The sequence below is a fragment of the Salvelinus alpinus genome, chromosome 5 (assembly GCF_045679555.1).
Source record: "Salvelinus alpinus chromosome 5, SLU_Salpinus.1, whole genome shotgun sequence".
Classification (NCBI taxonomy): Eukaryota; Metazoa; Chordata; class Actinopteri; order Salmoniformes; family Salmonidae; genus Salvelinus; species Salvelinus alpinus.
In genome coordinates, this window is record NC_092090.1 from 79,004,728 (window position 1) to 79,028,660 (window position 23,933).

Consider the following 23,933-nt stretch of genomic DNA (forward strand, 5'->3'; position numbering starts at 1 on the left):
AAACACGAGCAATGAACATTCGACCGGTAGAAATCTGTTCTTTGCTTTGATGAGTCCAAATTTGAGATTGTTTGTTCCAACCAGTGTCTTTGTGAGACACAGAGTAGCTGAACGGATGATCTCCGCATGTGTGGTTCCCACCGTGAAGCTTGGAGGAGGAGGTGTGATGCTGTGGGGGTGCTTTGCTGGTGACACTGTCTGTGATTTATTTAGAATTCAAGGCACACTTAATCAGCATGGCTACTACAGTATTCTGCAGCGATACGCCATCCCATCTGGTTTGCGCTTAGTGGGACTATCATTTGTTTTTCAACAGGACAATGACCCAACACACCTCCAGGCTGTGTAAGGGCTATTTGACCTAGAAGGAGAGTGATGAGTGCTGCATCAGATTACCTGGTCTCTACAATCACCCAACCTCAACCCTTTGGGATGAGTTGGGCCGCAGAGTGAAGGAAAAGCAGCCAACAAGTGCTCAGCATATGTGGGAACTCCTTCAAGACTGTTGGAAAAGCATCCCAAGTGAAGCTGGTTGAGAGAATGCCAAGAATGTGCAAAGCTGTCATCAAGGCAAAGTGTGGCTACTTTGAAGAATCTCAAACATAAAATATATTTTGATTTGTTTAAAACTTTTTGGGTTCCTACATGATTCCATATGTGTTATTTCATAGTTTTTATGTCTTCACTATTCTACAATGTAGAAAATAATAAAAAATAAAATAAAAACCTTTGAATGAGTAGGTGTGTCCAAACCTTTGACTGGTACTGTAAGTATTCAGAACTTACAACAACGACTAATGAAATCTGTGAAACTGAAACTCCTCTATATCTTGTGAGATGATTGAGTGTTGTTCCTATGTCTGTCCCACTCCCTCCACAGGGCACCCCGGCAGACATGCTGTACAAGGGGACCATAACCCGTCTGATCACAGAGGACAGCCCCAGCAGAGCAGAGAGGGAGCGGGATGAGCTCCTGTCCAAAGGACACGTGGTCTACGAGGGCATCAGTGGACACATCCTCACCTATGACCGTCAGTACTCTAACCTTCTAGAAACGCTGTGCTACTTCACTTACTTACAATGCCTTCAGAAAGTATTCGTACCCCTTGACCTATTACACATTTTGTTGTTATAGCCTGAATTTTAAATGTATTGTTTTTCCTCATCCATCTACACACAATACCCCATAATGACTAAGGGAAAACATGTTTTGAGACATTTTTGCAAGTTTATTGAAAATGACATATCAAATTTACATACAGTGCATTCGGAAAGTATTCAGACCCCTTCACTTTTCCCACATTTAGTTACATAACAGCCATAGGCCGGACGAAGTTGAATTACTGTTTAACGGATGCCCCGCCTTACTTTTCTCGCACTTTCTCGGATTGGACATTGAAACACACACGCTCACACCTGCAAGCGACATGCAGATGTTTCATTTCTCTCTCATGCCGTCATGGCTGAAGCCAGCGCAGATTCCTACTATTTATCTGTCCAGGTTAAATGTGGGACATCCCTCGTTATAAACAAACAGTCGGTTAAATTCATGGTTCATGCTTCATTTTCAGATCTATTAGAAGCGATTAATATACGAAACAACAATGTCATTGAACCAATTCACTGGCCAGAGATCAGGGCATTCATCAGCAAAGATGCAGTGCAAGCTGATAGTATTTTAGACGGCCAAATTGAAGTCAAAATGATTGAAATCGAAGTGTGTCAGCTGTATGGTGATTTGCAATTCATAACTTACATTTTGCCGGTACTACCAGTAGTTGTAGGCCAACCGATAACACTAAGATGGAATGCGTTTGAAGTGATGATGTGTCGCCGAGAATAGCTAGCATGTCCAGTAAAGTACATGGCCAGTGGCACGCACACACTTCGTGCAGATCAGCAGCTCCACAATGATGTGATCGACTGTCTCCAAGGTGAGGGCTTTTCGTGGCAGCCAGACGAGACAGTCAAAGGAGGATGCGGTGAGCAAAGTTACTGGGCTGGAATTTAGTCAAGCTTGCTCTATATAGATTGATGCTTCTAATTGTGCATGTTATAAACACATTTTTTTTATTTTGATGATGATAGGCTATACTCTAGGCTGGATTTATGTATTTTTTCAAATGCTACGTTAATTTGGCAGGCCTAACTTGGTTGACCCTCTTTCTACAAGACCTAGTCTATGAGAGGCCTCATCATATTTGTATGAATAATTTGTTAAAGCTTATAGGCTATAGAGATGGATTCAGGTAATGAATTCATTATTATACATCAACATTTTATATAAGTTATACTTCCCATTGTGTTTAAATATCACATTTACGTAAGTATTTAGACCCAGCGATTGGCAGCGATTACAGCCTCGAGTCTTCTTGGGTATGACGCTACAAGTTTGGCACAGCTTTATTTGGGGAGTTTCTCGCGTTTTTCTCTGCAGATCCTCTCATGCTCTGTCAGGTTGGATGGGGAGCATCGCTGCACAGCTATTTTCAGGTCTCTCCAGAGAGGTCTCTCCAGTTTGAATGGGTTCAAGTCGAGGCTCTGGCTGGGCAACTCAAGGACATTCAGAGACTTGCCCCGAAGCCACTCATGCGTTGTCTTGGGTGTGTGCTTAGGGTTGTTGTCCGGTTGAAAGGTGAACGTTCGTTCCAGTCTGAAGACCTTGTCATGACGTTGGCCTGTTCGGTAAGGTTTATGACCCCCCCCCCCCATAAATACCTTTCTCCCTTTCCTCTCTCTCTTGAATAGCCTTTGTTAAACAGAGAGAGTCTGGGAACATCAAACAAGTGGGGGGAAAGGAACCATATTTCGGTAATAGAACCAGTTGAAAATATGCGTTGGTACTTAATGAATATGATGTCAGTTCGGTTGTCATCTGAGACATTATGACTGATGACAAGACGACATAAACTGTATCTGGGAAAGTCTACACATTATAGTTATCATATTCACATGGAATTGTTGTGCAATTCAAATGTTTAAATATAAAATTATTTGGTACCAGATGAAATGTAATTTTAGCTTCCAAATGAGAGATTTGGGTTTTCATAAGGTTAGGGCTCTGCTCAATCAGTTGCCCGCCCCTGTGAAGAGACATGGGTTATAAACTTTGAAACACACCCTTCTCCCTCCACTATACAAGGCCTTGACGAAAATGTAACCTCCTCTTCCGAGGACGATAGGATGGCGGTCCATACGTTGAAAAGGACTAACATGTCAACTACAGAACGAAGCCAACCTCAGCGTGAGCTTTGGTTGCGAATGGTATGAACTTTGAACTCTTATTTGCTACAGAAGTGATACCTCCGAGGCGTTGAGTTAGCAGTGGCCGCTGTAAACGTGGGCTAGGAAAGGATGGACAGAGTATCCCATCTACCACACAATGATGACACTACAACGTTTCCCATTCACCACCAGAGACACTCTTCAAAGGACTCTGTTGGGCAACACGGCATTCCATCTACCGCCAACCTATTGAAGCGCAGCTCAGAGTAAATATTTATTGCATTTTCCTTTTCCAAATGGGCGGTAATTTAGAATGCATAAGATTCTGTATTTACGATAGAGTAGCTTCCTACGGCCCGATAGAGACATCGCTTCTCCCTTTGTTCTTCAGTCTTCCCGCTCTTTCACTCAAACCCAGCCCCCTTTTCTTTGGGTAACCAGCTGTCATATCTGTTCCGTCCGTTAGGGACGGTTTCCTTTATGACATAATGTGTAATCTATGATTCATTCTGTGTATATGTAATTCTGTGTGATTAGTTAGGTATTTAGTAAATAAATAATTAAACCCAATTTTGTATTGCTCATTCAACTTGTTAGCCAGGGTTCATGAAGATAACCAAGAATTTACAACTTTCAGATGAGACTGAAATAAGGTGACGATTAATGTTGACTGCTATTGATGTAAAATATTACTAGGTCTTTAAGTGTTTATTCGGAAGATAACTGCTCTATAAATATTCTTTCGTCGTGCCCCGACTTTCTAGTTAATTACATTTACATGATTTGCTCAATCAGGTAATATTACCGACATAGCCAAATACACGACAACCTGAATGCTCTGGAGCAGGTTTTCATCAAGGATTTGTCTGCACTTTGCTAGGTTCATCTTTCCCGACTAGTCTTTCAGTCCCTGCCACTGAAAAAAATGCTGTCACCACCATGCTTCACTGTAGGGATGGTTTTGGCCAGGTGCCTGGTTTCCGCCAGACGTGACGGTTCAGGCCAAAATGTTCAATCTTGGATTCATCAGACCAGAGAATCTTGTTTCTCATGGTCTGAATGTTCTTTAGGTTCCTTTTGGCAACTCCAAGCAAGTTGTCATGTGCCTTTTACTGAGGAGTGGCTTCCGTCTGGCCACTCTACCATAAAGACCTGATTTGGTGGAATGCTGCAGAGATGGTTGACATTCTGGAAGGTTCTCCCATTTCCACAGAGGACCTCTGGAGCTCTGTCAGAGTGACCATCGGGTTCTTTGTCACCTCCCTGACCAAAGCCCTTCTCCCCTGATTTCTCAGTTTGGCCAGGTGGCCAGCTCTAGGCAGAGTCTTAGTGGTTCCAAACTTCTTTCATTTAAGAATTATGGAGGCCACTGTGTTCATGGGGACCTTCAATGCTGCAGACGTTTTTTGGTACCCTTCCCCAGATCTCTGCCTCAACATAATCCTGTCTCAAAGCTCCACGGACAATTCCTTCGACCTCATGGCTTGGTTTTTGCTCAGATATACACTGTCAACTTTGGGACACAGGTATGTGGTTTTCCAAATCATGTTCAATCAATTGAATTTACCGCAGGTGAACTTCAATCAAGTTGTAGAAACATCTCAAGGATGATCAATGGAAACAGGATGCACCTGAGCTCAATTTCAAGTCTCATAGCAAAAGTTCTGAATACTTACAGTACCAGTCAAAAGTTTGGACACACCTACTCATTCAAGGGTTTTTCTTTATTTTTACTATTTTCTACATTGTAGAATAATAGTGAAGGAATCACAACTATGAAATAACACATATGGAATCATGTAGTAACCAAAAAAAAGTGTAAAACAGATCAAAACATATTTGAGATCCTTCAAAGTAGCCACCCTTTGCCTTGACAGCTTTGTACACTCTTGTCATTCTCTCAACCAGCTTTACCTGGAATGCTTTTCCAACGGTCTTAAAGGAGTTCCCACATATGCTGAGTACTTGTTGGCTGATTTTTCTTCACTCTGCATTCCAACTCATCCCAAACCATCTCAAATGGGTTGAGGTCGGGTGAACCAAAAATCTCAAATTTGGACTCATCAGACCAAAGGACAGATTTCTACCGGTATAATGTCCATTGCTCGTGTTTCTTTGCCCGAGCAAGTCTCTTCTTCTTAACACAGCGCGCATCCAACCCGGAAGCCAGCCAAATGTGTCGGAGGAAACACCATACACCTAGCGACCTGGTCAGCGTGCACTGCGCCCGGCTCGCCACAGGAGTCGCTAGTGCGCGATCGGTAGGGACAAGGATATCCCTACCGGCCAAACCCTCCCTAACCCGGACGCTAGGCCAATTGTGCGTCGCCCATGGACCTCCCGGTCGCGGCCGGCTGCGACAGAGCCTGGGCTCGAACCCAGAGTCTCTGGTGGCACTGCGATGCAGTGCCTTAGACCACTGTGCCACCCGGGAGGCCCTGTGTTTCTTTAATTTGATTTGGCTCTTTGCACTTTCACCAGATGTTTGTTTGAAGCAATGCATTTCTGAACATAACACACCTATTTCAAATTAGGTTTTTGGACATAAAGATTAACTTTATCGAACAAAACACACATTTATTGTGTAACATGAAGTCCTGTGAGTGCCATCTGATGAAGATCATCAAAGGTTAGTGATTAATTTAATCGCTTTTTCTGACTTTTGTGAGCCCTCTCCTTGGCTGGAAAATGGCTGTAGGGTTTTCTTTGACTAGGTGCTGACCTAACATAATCGTTTGGTGTGCTTTCGCCGTAAAGCCTATTTGAAATCGGACACTGTGGCTGAATAATATGTACAATATAATATTACACAATATAATATGTGTATAATACTTGTATGTTTGAGGAATTTTAATTATGGGATTTCTGTTGTTTTGAATTTGGCGCCCTGCAATTTCACTGGCTGTTGGCGATATCCCAGAGAGGTTAACCTTTCTAGGACACACGTTCCGCTAGCGGAACCCCCCCCCCAACATTCCACTGAAATGGCAGCGCGGGAAATTCAAAAATATTTTTTAGGAATATTTTACTTTCACACATTAACAAGTCCAATACAGCAAATGAAAGATAAACATCTTGTTAATCTACCCATCGTGTCCGATTTTTTTAAATGTTTTACAGCGAAAACACAACATATATTTATGTTAGATCACCACCAAATCCAAAAAACACACAGCCATTTTCCCCAGCCAAAGATAGTCACAAAAGCAGAAATAGAGATAAAATTAATCTCTAACCTTTGATTATCTTCATCAGATGACACTCATAGGACATCATGTTACACAATACATTTATGTTTTGTTCGATAATGTGCATATTTATATCCACAAATCTCGGTTTACATTGGCGCCATGTTCAGAAATGCCTCCAAAACATCTGGAGTAATTACAGAGAGCCACGTCTAATAACAGAAATACTCATCATAAACTTTGATGAAAGATACATGTTTTACATATACTTAATGATACACTTGTTCTTAATGCAACCGCTGTGCCAGATTTTTTTTTTTACTTTACGGAAAAAGCATACCGTGCAATAATCGGAGGCGGCGCTCAGAAATACACAACATTTCTCCGCCATGTTGGAGTCAACAGAAATACGAAATTACATCATAAATATTCCCTTACCTTTGATGATCTTTCATCAGAATGCAGTGCCAGGAATCCTAGTTCCACAATAAATTGTCAATTTTGTTCGATAATGTCCATTACTTATGTCCAATTAGCTACTTTTGCCAGCATGTTTAATTCACATGTCCAAACGCTGGCGCCGGTCCAGGCGAACTCGGACGAAAACTTCAAAAAGTTATATTCCAGGTGGAATAAATTGGTCAAATTAAGTAGAGAATCAATCTTCAGGATGTAGTTATCATATATATCCAATAACGTTCCAACCAGAGAATTCATTTTTGTCTACAGAGTAATGGAAAGCATGGCGATTTCATGACTAGTGCGCGTAACCAGGAACTAGCATTCTGCCAGATCACTGACTCAAATAGCAGCCATCTGGCCCCACATCACACTAGAGGCTTCATTCCACGTTCTACTGACTGTTGACGTCTAGTGGAAGGCGTAGGAAGTGCGAACATATCCATATATTACAGGGATGTGAATAGACGATGAGTTTAACATCAACCAGCCCCAGAATTTCCACTTCCTGTTTGGAAGTTTGCCTGCCATATGAGTTCTGTTATACTCACAGACATAATTCAAACAGTTTTAGAAACTTCAGAGTGTTTTCTATCCAATAGTAATAATAATATGCATATATTATCATCTGGGACAGAGTAGGAGGCAGTTCACTATGGGCACGCGATTCATCCAAAGTGAAAATGCTGCCCCCTATCCCTAAAAAGTTAAGAAGGAAAGAATTTCCACAAATTAACTTTTAACAAGAGTTAAAAAAACAGAGTTTGGTCCTTAAAAGAATAGAAACAAAAAATAAATGCGTATATACTTATTTTGTTTTTTAATGATGGAAAGGGCAATGGAAGAGAGGAATGATATCATCAATCCATAAACAACGACGACGTTCATTGAAAGGCATTCCCGGTGACTACCTCGTGAAGCTGGTTGAGAGAATGCCAAGAGTGTGCAAAGCGGTAATCAAGGGAAAGGGTGGCTACTTTGAAGAAAAATATATATTTTTAACACCTTTTTGGTTACTACATGATTCCATATGTGTTATTTCATAGTTTTGATGTCTTCACTATTATAATAAAGAGAAAACTGAAATGAGTGTCCAAACTTTTGACTGGTACTGTATGTAAATAAGGTATTTCTAAAAACCTGTTTTCGATTTGTCATTATGGGGTATTGTGTGTATATTGAGGAATATTTTTTTATTGAATACATTTTGGAATAAGGCTGTAACGTAACAAAATGTGGAAAAAGTGAAGGGGTCTGAATACTTTCCGAATGCTCTGTAAGTTTTCACACCCCTTTGTATTCACATCCAATTTCCTTTGATCATCCTTGAGATCTCACTACAACTTGATTGGAGTCCACTTGTGGCCAATTCAATTTGGACATGATTTAGAATGTAGCACACCTATATGGAGCCAAATACAGAAAATCCTTGATGAGAACCTGCTTCAGTGCAAACAGCCATAGACTGGGGTGAAGATTTAAGTTCCAACAAGATAATGACCCCATGCATACACCCAAAGCAATGCTGGAAAATCTTCAGAACAAGAATGTGAAGGCCCTTCAGTGGCCCAGCTAAAGCCCAGACATGAATCCCATTGAAAATCTTTGGAAAGACTTGAAGATTGTTGTTCACCACCGCTCCCCATCTATCTTAACAGCGCTTGAGAAAATCTGCAAGGAAGAATGAGAGAGAATCCCCAAATGCAGATGTGCAAAGCTCATACAGACATACCCAAGACGACTCAAAGCTGTAATCGTCACCAAAGGTTATTCTACAAACTATTGACTCAGTGGTGTGAATACTTATGTAATTGAGATATTTCTGTATTTTTCAATACGTTTTCATTATGGGGTGTTGTGTGTAGATGGGTGAGAAAAAAATATATTTAATCCATTTTGAATTCAGGCTGTAACACAACAAAATGTGGAATAAGTTGAAGGGTATGACTACTTTCTGAAGAGTAAAAACCACCCCTCAATGCCCGCTGATGCTTGGTATTTCTAGGTGGACTATCCCTGTTCCTCTGTTGACAGTTTGTGGTGTGTTCTCAGGCCCACCCTCTCAGAACCCTAAAGATGACGGCCGGGGCCAGCCTGGGGAGATCTTGGGGCTGAAACGCCCCTATGATGTCAGGGGGTTTCCCATGAGGGAGACACTGTCTTCAGCTAACTGTGAGGGTAAGTTTAGGAGTCAGCTACCTTCTAAAAGCTCTAGCATGTACTTTATGTAGACTACAATGAGGTAACCAATGCTATTCTTTCTTCACTTCGACCCCTACTTCAGGTCTGATAGGCAGAGCCATATCTCACGAGAGAGACAACCCACACCCAACCCACCACATCCGTGGTTCCATTTCACAGGGTAAGCAAATAGACCCACTCTTTTATTCCATTAGGGTATGGTCACCTCACCTAGTTGCACAATGGCTCGTGAAGTTTGTAACTCCTGTGTGTTTGTGTTCCTCCTCTCCTCCCCCCAGGTATCCCCCGTCACCTGGACATCCAGGATGGCTACATGAGGCGGGAGGCCAAGCAGATGAAGAGAGAGGGCTCCCCGTCCCGAGGAACTGGCCAGATGGCTGAACCCATGAAGGGTCGAGAGGCCATTGTGCCCACAGTGAAGGAGGGGGGCCGATCCATCCACCTCATCCCCAGAGAGGAGCTCCGACTGATGCCCGAAGGCATGATGATGCCCAAGGCTGGCAAAGAGGGCATCATAGCACAGGTGAGTGGAATTCCACACTGTAGATGCACTGCACGTCAGTGCACAGTGCCTCAGGAAAATAAAAAAAGCAACAAAAGTCACTATTGTTGGTAGAAAGATTCTGTATTTTTCATTGTCTTTTTTTCAGGGCACTCCTATGAAGCAGGAGCAGGGTAGCTCAAGGAAGGGGCACGACGTTCGTTCCATAATCGCCAGCTCCCCACGCTCCCACTACGGCATGCCCTCCCACCTGGAGATGCGGGGACCCGAGCAGCGGGGCCGCTACGAGGAGGGTCCTAAGGGCCGTCCCAGCACTGTGGTCAACACGGCCAGCTCCATGGCTCGATCCTCGCCCCTGGCAATGGGGGGTGAGCAGGGTGGCAAGGCTCACCACAGCCCTGTGGGCTACGAGGAACACAAGGGCGGCATAAGGGCTCCCTACCCTGGACCTTCTCACCGAGGATCCCCCCTGTCAGGCCAGCGGCAGCATGAAGGTATGTCACACACTCAGACCTGACTGTACACTGTCATAGGGATGTGACAAATGGAAACATTTTCTTAAAGTTTAAACAGCCATTTTATTATCGGTTTTCTGTTGTGAATTCACAATGCAGCTGCCAGCAACAGTTTTGTCTCCCTTTCAGATGGTTAAGTGTTGCATTTCCTTCTCATTTAACTTCTCAAAGTATTGCCATACAGGACTTCGCTGCTGTCACTTGCCTTTCTCTGACATTTTTCCAACTGTTAGCAATGATGGAGATGTTGACTCCAAAATAATTGATTCCTCGACTCCCGGTGTCGAGTCCCATTTCTGAGTGTAAAGATAAACTCCAAAGATTGAGTATTTTTGGAACAGAGGAGACTGATTAGTTTCCGTACTTCCGAGAACACAAACACTGGCATCTTTCACAGCGAGCTAGCGAGGGGCGGAGAGAGAGGGGAGGGGCACAATATAAGTAGTTTGGTCACCAGGCAGACAGGCCTAGTGCACGGTTGTGACTATCTATCGGCAATCAAAAGCTGTATCTCGCAATGGAATGCTTTATCTTACCATTTTGTGGCCTGCAATGTCTCGCAACTTCAGTAAAGCAGGGCCTATCATCAATATATAGGCTAGGATATTTTACATGTAACAGACTGAAGACTGAACACACACTCGCATCATTAATGAAGAGCACGAGCAGGCGAGCTAGCGTGAGGGAGAGAGAGGAGGGGGCAGGCAGAAAGAATGTCTTGATAATCTGTATCTCGCAATGTCTTGTCTTGCATGCCTCACAAATTAGCCTAAAGTTCCCCTCTTCCTCTGGATTTATTTAAATGACACAACGTTCCCCAGGACTTTATAGCCTATTGACGAGTTAAGCTATAACACAAAAAAATGATATGTTTTGTGATAACTGCACTGAGATTTTAGTTTTGTGGGGAGGAAACTAAGATTTTCAGTTAGGGATATTTCTTTACATTAAGGATCCCAACGTTAAAAAGTTCAAACGTTCCTTCCTGTCTGTTCCTAGCTTGTCTGATTGAGATGCATTGATCGTTTTTTGCCCTGGGTTGAGTTGCTCTCCCCTAGTGTTAACATACCTAATATGAAGGCCACAGTGTGTGTGTGTGTTTTCTAAAGCATCCTGCTCTCTCCCATCTCTCCTCTCCGTGTGGTCCAGGCTCCAATAAGAACCAGCCTCAGGAGCGCAAGGCCACACCCACCCCTCGGGAGATGAGCTCCGGCAAGTCACCCCTGCCGGGCGTTGCCGAGCAGCAGGCCCAACAACAACAGGCGTCCCTGGTGTCGTACGAGCGTCTGCTGCAGGGTCTGGGGGCCGACGTGTACCGAGGACAGATCCCCCTATCCTTCGATCCTGCCTCCCTGCGTCAGGGCATCCCCATCGACCCAGGTACACAGTACACGGCTGGTCCATTCTTGTGTCCACTGTACAGTACACTACAGAGGAGCTCCTTAAATACCTCTTCTTTCTGTCTGTTGAAAGGATGTGGTTTGGGGAAGGGATTATGGGACTTGATATGATGGCACAATATGATGGCATCTCTTTGTCTTCCTCCCCATTTATCAGCCTACTACCTGCCTCGCCACCTGGCCCCTAACCCTGGCTACCCTCACCCCTACCCCTACCTGATCCGGGGCTTCCCCGACACGGCAGCCCTGGAGAACCGCCAGACGCTGCTCAACGACTACATCACCTCCCAGCAGATGCACCAGTGGCCTGCAGCCGCCGCTATGGCTGCCCAGCGCTCAGACCTGCTGAGGGGGCTCTCGCCACGGGACCAGCCTCTCCAAATGCCCTACTCTGCTGCCCCACGCGGTGAGCCTCACTCTTGTCACAGTTCACGCACACAGAAAGGAGACCTAGCTGGACCGGTGTAATGTAGTTTTGACTAGTGTTCTTCTTGCCTTCTCTTCCCCAGGGATCATCGATCTGTCTCAGGTGCCACACTTACCTGTCCTAGTCCCTCCCTCTGCAGGGTCTTCCGGCTCCCCCATGGACCGCATCACTTACATCCCCGGGGGCCAGGGAGGTTTCCCCAGCCGGCCTTACAACACCTCCCCCATCTCACCAGGTACTGGACTGGACTGGACTGGACTGGACTGTACTGTACTCTACACACCAGCCAGTGGCCTGGGAACAGAGGAGTTGTCTGTGTTTGAAAGGGTTGCTGTGTGACTGACTCATCTGTGTGTGTGTTTTGTTTGTGTCTCTCCTTTGCTGTAGTTGGGCCCCAACACATGAGCAAGCAGCACGGCACACCATCTGCTGACCGCGAACGAGAGAGGGACCGCGAGAGGGACCGCGAGAGAGAGAGGGACCGCGAGAGAGAGAGGGACCGCGAGAGAGAGAGAGACCGCGAGAGAGACAGGGAGCAGGAGAGAGAGCGGGATCGTGAGAGACAGCGAGACAGAGAGCGGGAGAGAGAGCGGGACCGGGACAGAGAGAAGGGGTTCTCTCATGGCAACGTGGAACATGCCCCCATCTGGAGACCAGGTGTGTAAAGATCTAGACACACTCTGCTATTACATTATTACGCTGTTTTGTTATTACCATTATAGTAGTGCATTTACAGCACATGGTCTGTATGTGATGTGTATTCTGCTGTTCTATGAGATGAAAGATGTTACTCTGTGCAGTGTGTAATGTGAGTACTGTTTTCCCTCTGTTCCCTCACTCAGGCACAGAGCACAGCTCCGGTGGTAGCAGCAGTGTCAGGCCCTCCTCCCACTCCGGCTACAGCCACCAGCACTCCCCGGTGTCCCCTCGTACCCAGGACAGTGTCCAGCAGAGGCCCAGCGTCCTGCACAACACTGGGGGCAAGAGTCTGCCTGTCAGTGACCACAACAACCCTTCTGTGCTAAGGTAAGCTGTACGGTAACATGGCGGATAAATGGCTAAGTGTCTCCTACAGTATGTGCTTTGGTTCACTGAATATCATGTGCTCCTTCTGTGTTTCTTCTAAATATGATGTGCAGGCTGTAGTGGGGGTTCATCTGTGGTTGGCATGTTCACTGACTGTTTTAGTGATTGGTTTACCTCTCCCAGGTCCATGCCAGGCTCCAATCGCTACCCAGGCTACAGCCACCTCCAGAGGACCGGGATGCCTACTGATGGCTACCCACCAAGCATGGACCCCAAGGAAATGGGCCGGGATGGTGGCAAGAGCAGGGGAGGCCTTCCTAAACACTCCCAAGACCAACATGGGCCCTCTATATCCTCCAGCAAATCTGACCCCAAGCTGGCCAGCCCTAACCAAGGGGGTTACCCCGTGCCTTACCCCCAGGGCTCTGCAGCCTCTCACCACTCAGGCCGGCCCCCACCTCACCTGCTGCCCCCCCAGTCGGATAGCCATGTTGGCCGCGGAGAAAGTGGCACGCCTAGTAGGGAAAAGACTCAAAACAAACCGATGTCCGTTCAGGAACAAGAGCTCCGATCACTCGGTAAGACCACCATGACTGCGGCCAACTTCATAAACGCGATTATCATGCGTCAAATTTCTTGTGAAACGGGGATGCCAGAGACGGGCTCGCTCGTGGCCAACAGCGCCAGTGATGGTAAGACGCTCTGGATCCCAGGGTCCCCTCATCACCCAGACCCTCCCCCCGTTCGTCTGTGGCATATTGCACGCTGTGGTGGTTGGCATTATTAAATCAGTCCAATTCATTTTTACATGTTTTCGTTTTTTCCCCCAACACTATACTATTTTAACATTTTTTCCATGTAACTTAGAACTATGTCATTTGTTTTTTAAATGTGGGTACTTGAAGACCACCAAAGGTGACCTCTGAAAAAGAAAAAAAAGATCCAAACTTGAACATCTAATATTATTATTTAACACGTTTTGACATTCAGAAGAAAAAGCAGAAACTGGAGCTGACTTACTAGATATGGACAGAATATTAAGGAGATGAAAGCGGCTGACGAGCTGGATAAATCAAATTATCCAGCTCGTTTTTATTAAATTACTATGTATAGACCATTATTATGGCAAAAATACAGAACTCAATTGGTATTTCCTTGAAGAGAAAGATCCTAGGTGCCCTTTAAGGTATCGTTCATTGAAAAGTTAAGCATAACATCCTTTGCTGCTTCTTATTTTCATTTCAGGACATGACGGGCTTCCATGTGGCACCCCCCCATATTGCAGACTTAGTTCACCTGTAGTGTTTGATAGTTCCAGATTAGAAACTAATCTATGAGATGTAATGTTGGTATGCTTATTAGGATTGTAGTAATTCTGTTAATATTCGATTAATAGTTAGTAATGACGCCTTCCTTACAGACTCACCTCACAAAACCTAAAATGTGCCAGAAGTAAGGCAGAATATTGCTAGCTAGATTACCTAAATGACCTAAGCTTTCTTCTGTGGTGTGTGACAGTCGGCTTCTCTCAATATGAACCAGTGTGAGTGGTGTAGTAGGAAATGTTCAGGCGAGCCTTCCAGAGTGCATCACTAGCCTGAAGCCCCACCAGCCACCAGACAGACCCTCCCTGGGGCTCCAGATAGTGTTGCTCTTCCACTGGAGGGGGGTCGAGGTGGGGGGCAGGGAGAGGGCTTGAGGGGTGGTGGTGAGACCCCAAAAAAGATCCAGGGTGGGGGGGGGGGGGGGTGCTGCAGCTTCAGGCCACAAAGTATCTGCATGCCCTTATTATGCCTCACTGTAATTTATGCAGATTTTTCCACATGTAAACCACTCAACGCACACCTCTCAACAAAACCTCAGACTTTTCCCATCACAAAAAAATGTTGATCTTGTTTTTACACTTGTTAAGCTATGTGCCACATCAATATTTCTGACATGCATATAGGGCAAGTGTGTGCATGCAAAGCTCAGAGAAGTAGTGTGGTATAACAGACTGTGATATATTTCTATACTGTTGCATGTTCAGTATTGTCCATTAGGTTAAAGATAAACCATACATTCACAATGCTACAGAGAGAAGACAGTAGTCCACTATAAAGCTGGATTTCAAATGGACCGGAGACACTATTTTCTGAGAGATGGTAGCAACAGTCGAAGAGAGCGTGTCATGTTGTTCCTAAGCTCTAGCAGTAGAACAGATGAGTGTCTTCAACACAGTGGGACTCCAGGGAACTATGCTGCCCTCCAGGGGTGGACTGACTTACATCAGCTGCTCCAAAGATGAATGCTCTGGTGCAGAACAATTCCAGAGCACAACACACACTGTATGCGCATTGCGCACAGTTTCTGTAATGAAAGCCAGAGATTAGTCAAATTGGCTTAGGGCACTCCCTAAAGTCCCCTGGGAGAATGACCTCAAAATAGTTCCTCAATGAACTTACTAGGGCTGTCTGAGAACGTCCTGGTCCATTTTAACTGGTACTTTACTACAGCATACACACTTGTTGCTAGCACACTTTTAAAGGATTTGATCTGCTGAAATCTAGGCCTATATCATAAATATAGAGTGAAAAGCAGCAGCAGTTCGGTGGTCCTTAAATTTGGCACCATTTCTTCAAAGCGCATCAATTTAAGGACCATTTTATGTCACCGCTTAGCTTCTTAGTCAGATTTTTGGGGTTTGAGATTTGTGCGTCTCTCCTTTGAGTAGAGTGCAATATGGAAATAAGTCAATAGTCATCTAAAGTAGATTGTCAAATCCAACACACTGGCTGACAACCCATAGTAGAGACAGGATTTCTGCAGAAGGGAAAGTTCTGTTGCGCTCTTATACACAGCAGATGTCACGCAATGTTTACCGAGCACAATGTCAGCAGTGCACATAATGGACTTGTTTTGAAAACAAGACATTTTTTAATGATGCATGTGTTTTTGTTTATTTTATAACAAGCTCTGCCTGTAAGCTGCCTCTATTCAAACTGGCCCGAGCCACTGAATTTCTGCCTTCTTTCTCCCCTCTGTGTGTGTCTGTGTACCTGGTGGTGCTGCTTAATGTGTGTGTGTGTGTGTGTGTGTGTGTGTGTGTGGTGTGTGTGTGTGTGTGTGTGTGTGTGTGTGCACTCGCTCGCGCTCCGTATGGCTCCACCCCTGTGTGCAATCTGTGTGTGTTGGGCTGTGTCCTGGACACTCAGCTCAACAGAAGATGATGCCCATGGAGCAGCACGGTCCGTACCGTCCTCCCTCCGAGGAGAGGCTGTCCCCAGGCCAGCAATCCCCCCTGACGAAAGGCAGCCAGAGGGTGGTCACCCTGGCGCAGCACATCAGCGTAAGCCCCCTAGTTAATGACGTGTTCATATTGATCTTAAAGATGTATTATATTTTACTGTATTATATCAGTGTTGCATTTACCATAATAAGGATGATTTCAATACAGTTCTTCTCAGATCAAAGTCTTCTGTAGAAATGAAATGGGGAGCTTTTCTTGGGGGCTGACAAGTGGAAGGTAAAGATCTTGCTGAACGGGTTGGGGATGTGGGAGTATAGAAGTCACTAGAAGTAGGTAGGTTTCCTCCTTGCTGCCTGTCATGTGTCTGACCTGTGTCTGTGATGTTGTGTGTGGGTAACAGGAGGTGATCACCAAGGACTATACCCGGCAGAGCCAACAGGCCCAGCAGCAGTCCTACCACAGCAACCCAGTCCTGGACCTGACCCGGCCCCTTAGCGCTCCCCATGCCCTGCCTGCCTCCCAGGAGTCTAGCCAGGGACCTCGCTACACTCCAGAGGGGACAGGAGGGGAACGTACCCGAGATGGGTATGGCCCAGGACTGTGTGTTACTTCATGTACACCCTTAGCGGGGTCGACGGTCAGGTGTATATTTTACGCCTGCTACGTTAGGTTACTTTATGTACAATATATCTACTTACATGCTGACTCACGTTCGCGCACATATTGATTTTGTCCATCCAGACACGACCAAGACACGCAGGTTGAACTAACAAAACTAACTCTGAACCAACTATATTAATTTGGGGACAGGTCTAAAAGCATTAAACATTCATGGCAATTTAGCTAGCTTGCTGTTGGTAGCTAATTTGTCCTGGGATATAAGCATTGGGTTGTTATTTTACCTGAAATGCACAAGGTCCTCTACTCAGACAATTAATCCACAGATAAAAGGGTAACGCGAGTTAGTTTCTAGTAATCTCTCCTCCATCAGGCTTCTTCTTCATTGGACTTTATATGGCGGTTGGCAACCAACTTTAAGGTGCATTACCACCACCAACTGGACTGGAGTGTGGACTTCAGTTTAGCTTTCCGTCACCCACGTGGGTATATGCTCCTAAACACCAACGAGGAGATGGGAGAGGTTCTATGTTAGCGCCTGGCTAGGCCGAGGCTCGTTGACGAGCGCGAGCACTTTGTATGCAATGATTGAGTAACATGTATGTGTACATTTATTTTGCAACGCTCGCAGGCGTAAACCGAGCGGTGTGGTCAGCATGTTATGTATAATATATCTACCAGCATGTGGAAATGTAGAAGTTGAATATTAACTACTATACTCCAGTGGCTTATTAGTGTGTGTGTGCGTGTGTCCTAGGTCTCCTCAGCCCAAGGCATCACCTGTCAGTATGTCTGCAGACGGCATTGAGCCAGTGTCCCCTGCAGGAGCCATGTCTGAACCAGAGACACAAGGGGCCTCATACCCCAACGAGCAGGGGTAAGGCCTCACCCTACCTCCTTCCCTTCCTCACACAGCTAGTAGTCATTCAATCACTCTAACTCACAATGTTAGTTATGTACTCCTTATTGTTAACACATTTTCTTGACAACTCTTGGTAAAAATGTTGGGCTGTATGTTCTATTGTGTGTAGTACAGTAGTTCTCCTGATGCTAACCAGACGTGGATGTCTCCCCACAGCATGGGTTCTCGCTCCCCTCCCAACACCCAGCCCCCAGCCTTCTTTAGCAAGCTCACTGAGAGCACCTCGGCCATTGTCAAGTCCAAGAAACAGGAGATGATCAAGAAGATGACCGTGGTCGGCAGTGACGCTGATTTCAGTGAGTCCCACCCCCACAGTGACCGCATACAGCATTGATACTGTAGTACTGTAGATACTATATTCATTGACAAAGAGAATATGCTTTAAAAAATATAATGTTTCTATTTACAGATGCTGGCCAGCCAGGAACAGAGATTTTCAACATGCCTGCCTCTACCACTGCAGGTAAGATAGAGATTAATTACCATGGGATATTTGTGGTGAGAGGTGGATTAGTGTTACTCTCAACCACAATGCTGTTGTATAACGTGATTAGAGTAGTCCTAGTTTTTCTGTGATTTATGCACCGTGGACTGTGCTAGCTAGTTTTGCTGTTATGTGTTCAGGGTTGGGTAGGTTACTTTCTAAATGTAATCTGTTACTAGTTACCTGTCCAAAATGTTTATCAGTAACGTAACTTTTGGATAACCAAAACTCAGTAATGTAATCGGATTACTTTGTTACTTTTAAATTACTTTCCCCTTAAGACATTAAAATAAGATAAAATAATATTACCAATTGAACGACATCTGTTGCAGGATAAATCATGTTAAAGTTTACATAGCTGGCCATAAATGGATGTTACATTTTACTTTATGGGTTGGTTATGTAGGCTTCTTCTAACCAATCGCTTTCTACTACAGATAATAATACGATTAAATGATATCTTTACATTAAAAACCAAATCATTCCAATTAATTGAACCCCTTGATCTTCAAGAATATGACTTGGAATTATGGAAGTATAGATTAGCCAAATAGTTTTAGAAGATATTGCTTGGACTGTAGCCTACAAAAGCTTATTCCTGTTTTTTTCCTGTGATCCATCAAACCCATTTGGTGTGTCATCAGTCTCTGACTTGTGGTCAGACTCGCTCCGGCGGAACAAACTTGCACCTTTTTTTCAATGCTGGATTGAATGTCGTTGAGAAAACAGAAAGGTGGGAAAAAAATCCCGCGAACATCCTTTCTGAATTTAAAACTAATCCTAGAAGTAATCATCTAGTTTTTCAAAAGTATCTGTAATCTGATTACAATATTTTGGCTTGTAAGGGATGATAAAAAAATTAAAAAATATATTTTATCCGTTACATGTAATAGTTACTCCCCAACTCTGGTGACTATGTAGTGGTATAGATCAGCATGTTACAGTAGAGAGGCTCTCCTCCAGTTTGTATATATATGGCCATGTGCCCCTTATGTGCCCCTGAAGCTTTAGGGCATGTCCATCAGCTAGGCTACTCACAGGAGACTGGAGAGCAGTAGCTACATCCTGGGTGTAATCTAAAGTACACCCCACCCTCTCTCTCCTCTGGAGACTCCTAACCTACATAATGCCCACTGACAAAATCTGCGTCTCTCTTTCTCTCTGAGGATATGCTGCCTGGTTTATTCTTCCCTTCTGCTGTTCCACTGCACTCTTTCTCTCTCCTCTTCCTTTTCTTTCCCTGTCTCCTCATTCTCATATTGGCTCTTTTCCATTTCAATTCTATTTCACTCTTTCTTGCTCTATTTATCTCTCTATCTCCCACTACTCAATGCCTTGGTTATGTCCCTCTCACCCTCTCTAACCTCCCCCTGTCCCCTCTTGCCTCCCAGGACCTGCAAGTATCCGCAGCCACCCGGCTCCTGAGGCATCCGGTAACACCATAGGCCTGGAAGCCATTATCAGAAAGGCCCTGATGGGCAAGTATGATGACCAGGCCGAGGAGCGCCCTCCCTCCTCCAATGCTATTAACTCCATGGCTGCCAGTGTGCATGACGCTAATCCTCTCGCTGACGGACGGACCGAGGACTCTTACTCACTACAAGGTGTGATATTACCCCACAAATCTCCCTCTGTCATAAGCCTCCACTCAGTTACAGGGTAGGGGTATTGTCTCTGTGCATTATATGTACTGGTGTTCATAGCAGGCACTATTTCCAATTATGAAGCCGTAATGTATGTATAACAAATGAAATATTGTATTTAGGCTACTTCATTAATATTTGTTAGACTAGTTTCTCACAGTTGTAACTTCAGATGTATGGAACCTGGTATGTAGATACATTTGGATATAATTGGTAAATTAACCACAGGGCTGTGTTTTGTTCCCTTCTTCTGCCTGCAGGTGGGGGGAAGCCAAAGGGTAGCGGGCGCTCTAACGGGCGGAAGGCCAAATCCCCCGGGCCGGGCCTGTCAGGGGGGGAGAGACCCTCCTCTGTCCACTCTGAGGGGGATACCAACCGCCGCACGCCCCTCATCAACCGTGTCTGGGAGGACCGGCCCTCCTCCACAGGTACGGCTCCCCTTCTCCCTGCCCATACTGCACCTCTCACGTCTACACCATCTCATCCCCCACTGCTCATATTCAGATGTACCTTTAAACCCTGTGTACTGCAGTCTGCTACCCATGGCATCATGGTCAGCACTCAATGATGTATTGTTGCTGTTCTTCTTCCTGCAGGCCCCACTCCCTTCCCATGTAACCCCCTGACCATGCGTTTCCCCGGTGGCATGCCGGTGTCAGCGCCCTCCCCCTCCTCTGGCCAGCTAGGGGCCCAGGGTCTGGGGCAGGGGCGGGCCTGGGAGGAGGAACCTAAGCCCCTGTTGTGTTCTCAGTACGAGACCCTGTCTGACAGCGAGTGAGAGACCCTGCCATGGAACAGAACAGCACCCGCCAACTATCAACAACCTCCACTGCTGCTGCAGACACACACACACTCTCCACCCCACTCTACACTCTCCACCCCACTCTACACTCTCCACCCAGGAAAGGAGTGACCTCTTAGCCTCCCATCTCACACTGCTGACTGAGCATCTCAAGCGTTGATGGTGGTGTGCTGAAACACTGCTGCTCAGTGAGTGTGTGTGTGTTGGTGTTTCTGTGTATACACTCACTCCAGGACTACTCTAAAGGACAAATCACTTGTTTTTTTTACTTGCTTTCCCTCCCTCTTGCTGGCCTTATCAATACGGACACATCAATTCACTCACTTTTTTGTGTACGTTTCTAGTGTCTTCTACGGATTGTGGATGGGACTTGATACGGCCACATAGTCTGATGCTCATGTGTTTTAATCTGACCTGTTGATGGATTCACTGGCCCTGGACAAGGATGGATGTGTCCTCTGTTGTACAGGAATCCTGCTCTACTCTCTGGGCTCTGTGAGCAGGGCTTCAAGAGAAGCCTGCTGCCTCCATTGACCATCTCGATCTCTCATTCTTTCTGCCAATGATCCCATGGACACGGAGTTAACCACACAGAGCTCTGCATGGAGAGGTCTGCTAGGGAAGTGGACTCCTTCACTGACCCATGTCACTGTGCAGAGGGACAGGCAGGTAGCCAGGCATATGGCATCCATAGTGTAGTAGAGTACAGTACATTACAGTGGACACTGTGCAGACGGCCAGTGCATTTATACCACTATCAGATGATGGACAGGAGGGAAAAAACACATTGTTTTTGTGTGTTTGTTATTTAGTTTTCTCCTTTTTAAATCAAGTCAGTCCAGTCTTGTGTTTGAAAGTGAGCTGAGACCGTTAGTAATTTTGATGGTGAATTTTGATGGTGTCAGTTATTGTTTCTTATTTGCAACGATGTATCTTGGGGGGTACGTGGGAGGGTTATATCATTGGTTAACAGGGTATACATGCTGTCCATTGCTGATGATGTCATCATACATTTTAAATGTTATTGGAGAACGGTGGCGGCGTATGTTCTCCAGGCATCCAATAGAGAGTGGACTGTGAGTGTGATGGATGGCACTAAGAGACAAGTGACACTTTCTCACTCTTTGTATATGAATCATGTCTATGTGTTTGTTGAGACAGTTTTTGGATGTTAAGCACTTAGTTGTCAATCTGTTCACAATGGCATTTTTAAGAATGTGTGTTTCGGGCAGGCGAGAATGGACTCAAGAAGAGTGTAGAATCCTACTAATAGAAGCGTCCTCCTCCTTTAACATCTGTTTCTTTTGGTCTTGCCACATACATGATTTAGTGTTCCCGCACTCAAGCGACAATCACAGCTAGTGAAATATTACCTAGTCCGCTTAGTGCGGCTAGAGACCAACCTTAAAGCTGCTTTAGGGCAAATTTCCCGGCATTAGAGTTGGAATGTGCTTGCATTAAAGAGGTGACAAATAAAAGCCATCTATGTTTCTATGCCCCTTGGACCATGGTGGTGCCGGCTGTGGCTGTAGTGTGAGCCCCGGCTGGCCAGCTGGAAGTCCGTCTCTAGGATGGAATGCCTATTGTCTCTAGGAGCTGCCTGTTGTGACGGTCTGACCTCTGAACTTTTACTGTCTAGAGGAAGAGGAGCTCTGCCTCACCAGGCCAGACGCACATTTTTATCTAGACCGATTTTGTACAGTTCTAAGATTCATAGTGTTAAGTGCCATTCATTTTACATATACAGTAGTAGTTACCAAGTGACACGCACATTTTTTTAAATATTTTTTTTCTACATGCCAGGGTTATAAGTGTTTATGCAGGGAAATTTTGAAACCAAGAGCAGATGAAATGTCCTTCTTTTGATGTCTTTTTTTTTGTCCAAATCTGTCACAGCCTTAGCGCTTAACTTACACATGATTTACAATGGGAGCTGCTAACTTACTGTTGTGAATGTTAAGAAATGAAAAGCAGTGTATTCTGTCTGAGGATTGTAGAACTTGCTGCTGTCACATCAGGTTACCATGACAATGGGCAACGACATGGTCAAAGTTGAATGTCCTCTTGCTCTTTGCAGGCTAAGCAATAGCCATATAAAAGGTGAATGCCAAGAAGAAAGATGTAAAAAGGGTGCTGTTTGAAAGGCAATCATATAAACATTGCCCAATTTGTTTTTTCAGGCAACATACCCTCAGTCCTTAGTGAAAGGTATTATATTCTGGCATGGTCCTGATTCAAAGGAGGTTTAAACAGTCCAAAAGTTACTGTTACATTTGTGTGATTAAGTTTTTGTCCATTTTAATGTTGTTGTCCCTGGCTTGTATTGAGTGTGATGGTGTCCATGGCTTGTATTGACTGTTGAAGCCAGAGAAGCACACCTGTTCTCAGTGTGACTTGTTTAGAGGGACTGCACTGCAGTGTGTTATCCTGTCCACTAGTTAAGAGGGAGTTGAGTTAGTCATGATGGAGACGTGTTAGTAATGAACGTGGAACAGTTGGACAGCTTTCACTCTCCTTCCTCTTCACTGGATTACATAAAGTTTCTACTCTGGCTACCTATTATACTGGTCATGGTTTAGATCTAATCAGTCAAGGTGCAGCTAAATGAAAAGTTTGTAACTGGACCCAACCAACTACAAGGTAACCCCAGCTTTGTATTATAAGATAGTTTGTGTCTTCACTTGTATATCAATTGACTATTCATGAAGTCATTGGGAGAGAGCAAAGTGACAGTAAAGTTTGACGTGACAACAAGACAAAACCATATCCAGATGTGTTGGCTAAATAAATAGCAGAGGAAACGAGAATAATCAGTTGTTTTAAATGTACTGATGTGTATTTGAATGATTTCTGCTTTTCACTCGTTTCTGTTTGTTCTTACACCGCTTGCTTTGATTATGGTCATGACACTCTCCATGCTAATAGTTAGCATTTCATTTGTGATGAAAGGAATGATTCAAAACGAACGAAAAACAAATTAATCGAAGGGCCGATACGATCCCTGTATTGTCCACAGGTGGGGGGGGGGGGGGGGGGTAGCCTTGACATTGAACAATCGTATTGTGCGTAATGATTTGTTTTTTAAAATAATTATAACCCACTGTATAATAGCCAGGATTGTATATAGAACTGAAGAGATGTAAATATTTCTGTGGCTTGCTGCAAGGTTGGTATTTACAGAACAACTATTCACACTGTTTAATTCTACATGCCCACCAGCAAGCTTTGTGGATAGCAGTGTAACAAAAACACTGCCTTAATGTTTAAATAAAAATCTTATTGCCATTGAAA

At 44.8% G+C, this 23,933-nt stretch overlaps 1 protein-coding gene across 1 annotated transcript in view; it reads left to right on the forward strand.

The window, feature by feature from the left end:
* LOC139575342 (nuclear receptor corepressor 2-like) overlaps nucleotides 1–23,933 on the forward strand; it is a 189,969-nt gene extending 166,036 nt beyond the window's left edge. Inside the window, exons 29-47 of the mRNA XM_071400266.1 lie at nucleotides 881–1,031; nucleotides 8,925–9,050; nucleotides 9,157–9,234; nucleotides 9,353–9,597; nucleotides 9,725–10,070; nucleotides 11,241–11,471; nucleotides 11,649–11,897; nucleotides 12,058–12,153; nucleotides 12,306–12,575; nucleotides 12,761–12,944; nucleotides 13,128–13,725; nucleotides 16,000–16,272; nucleotides 16,574–16,758; nucleotides 17,549–17,668; nucleotides 17,870–18,009; nucleotides 18,123–18,176; nucleotides 19,589–19,801; nucleotides 20,101–20,268; nucleotides 20,437–23,933. Coding sequence (XP_071256367.1) covers nucleotides 881–1,031; nucleotides 8,925–9,050; nucleotides 9,157–9,234; nucleotides 9,353–9,597; nucleotides 9,725–10,070; nucleotides 11,241–11,471; nucleotides 11,649–11,897; nucleotides 12,058–12,153; nucleotides 12,306–12,575; nucleotides 12,761–12,944; nucleotides 13,128–13,725; nucleotides 16,000–16,272; nucleotides 16,574–16,758; nucleotides 17,549–17,668; nucleotides 17,870–18,009; nucleotides 18,123–18,176; nucleotides 19,589–19,801; nucleotides 20,101–20,268; nucleotides 20,437–20,618 — 3,909 coding nt within the window. The 3' untranslated portion in view covers nucleotides 20,619–23,933. The remainder of the gene's footprint in view (nucleotides 1–880; nucleotides 1,032–8,924; nucleotides 9,051–9,156; nucleotides 9,235–9,352; nucleotides 9,598–9,724; nucleotides 10,071–11,240; nucleotides 11,472–11,648; nucleotides 11,898–12,057; nucleotides 12,154–12,305; nucleotides 12,576–12,760; nucleotides 12,945–13,127; nucleotides 13,726–15,999; nucleotides 16,273–16,573; nucleotides 16,759–17,548; nucleotides 17,669–17,869; nucleotides 18,010–18,122; nucleotides 18,177–19,588; nucleotides 19,802–20,100; nucleotides 20,269–20,436) is intronic.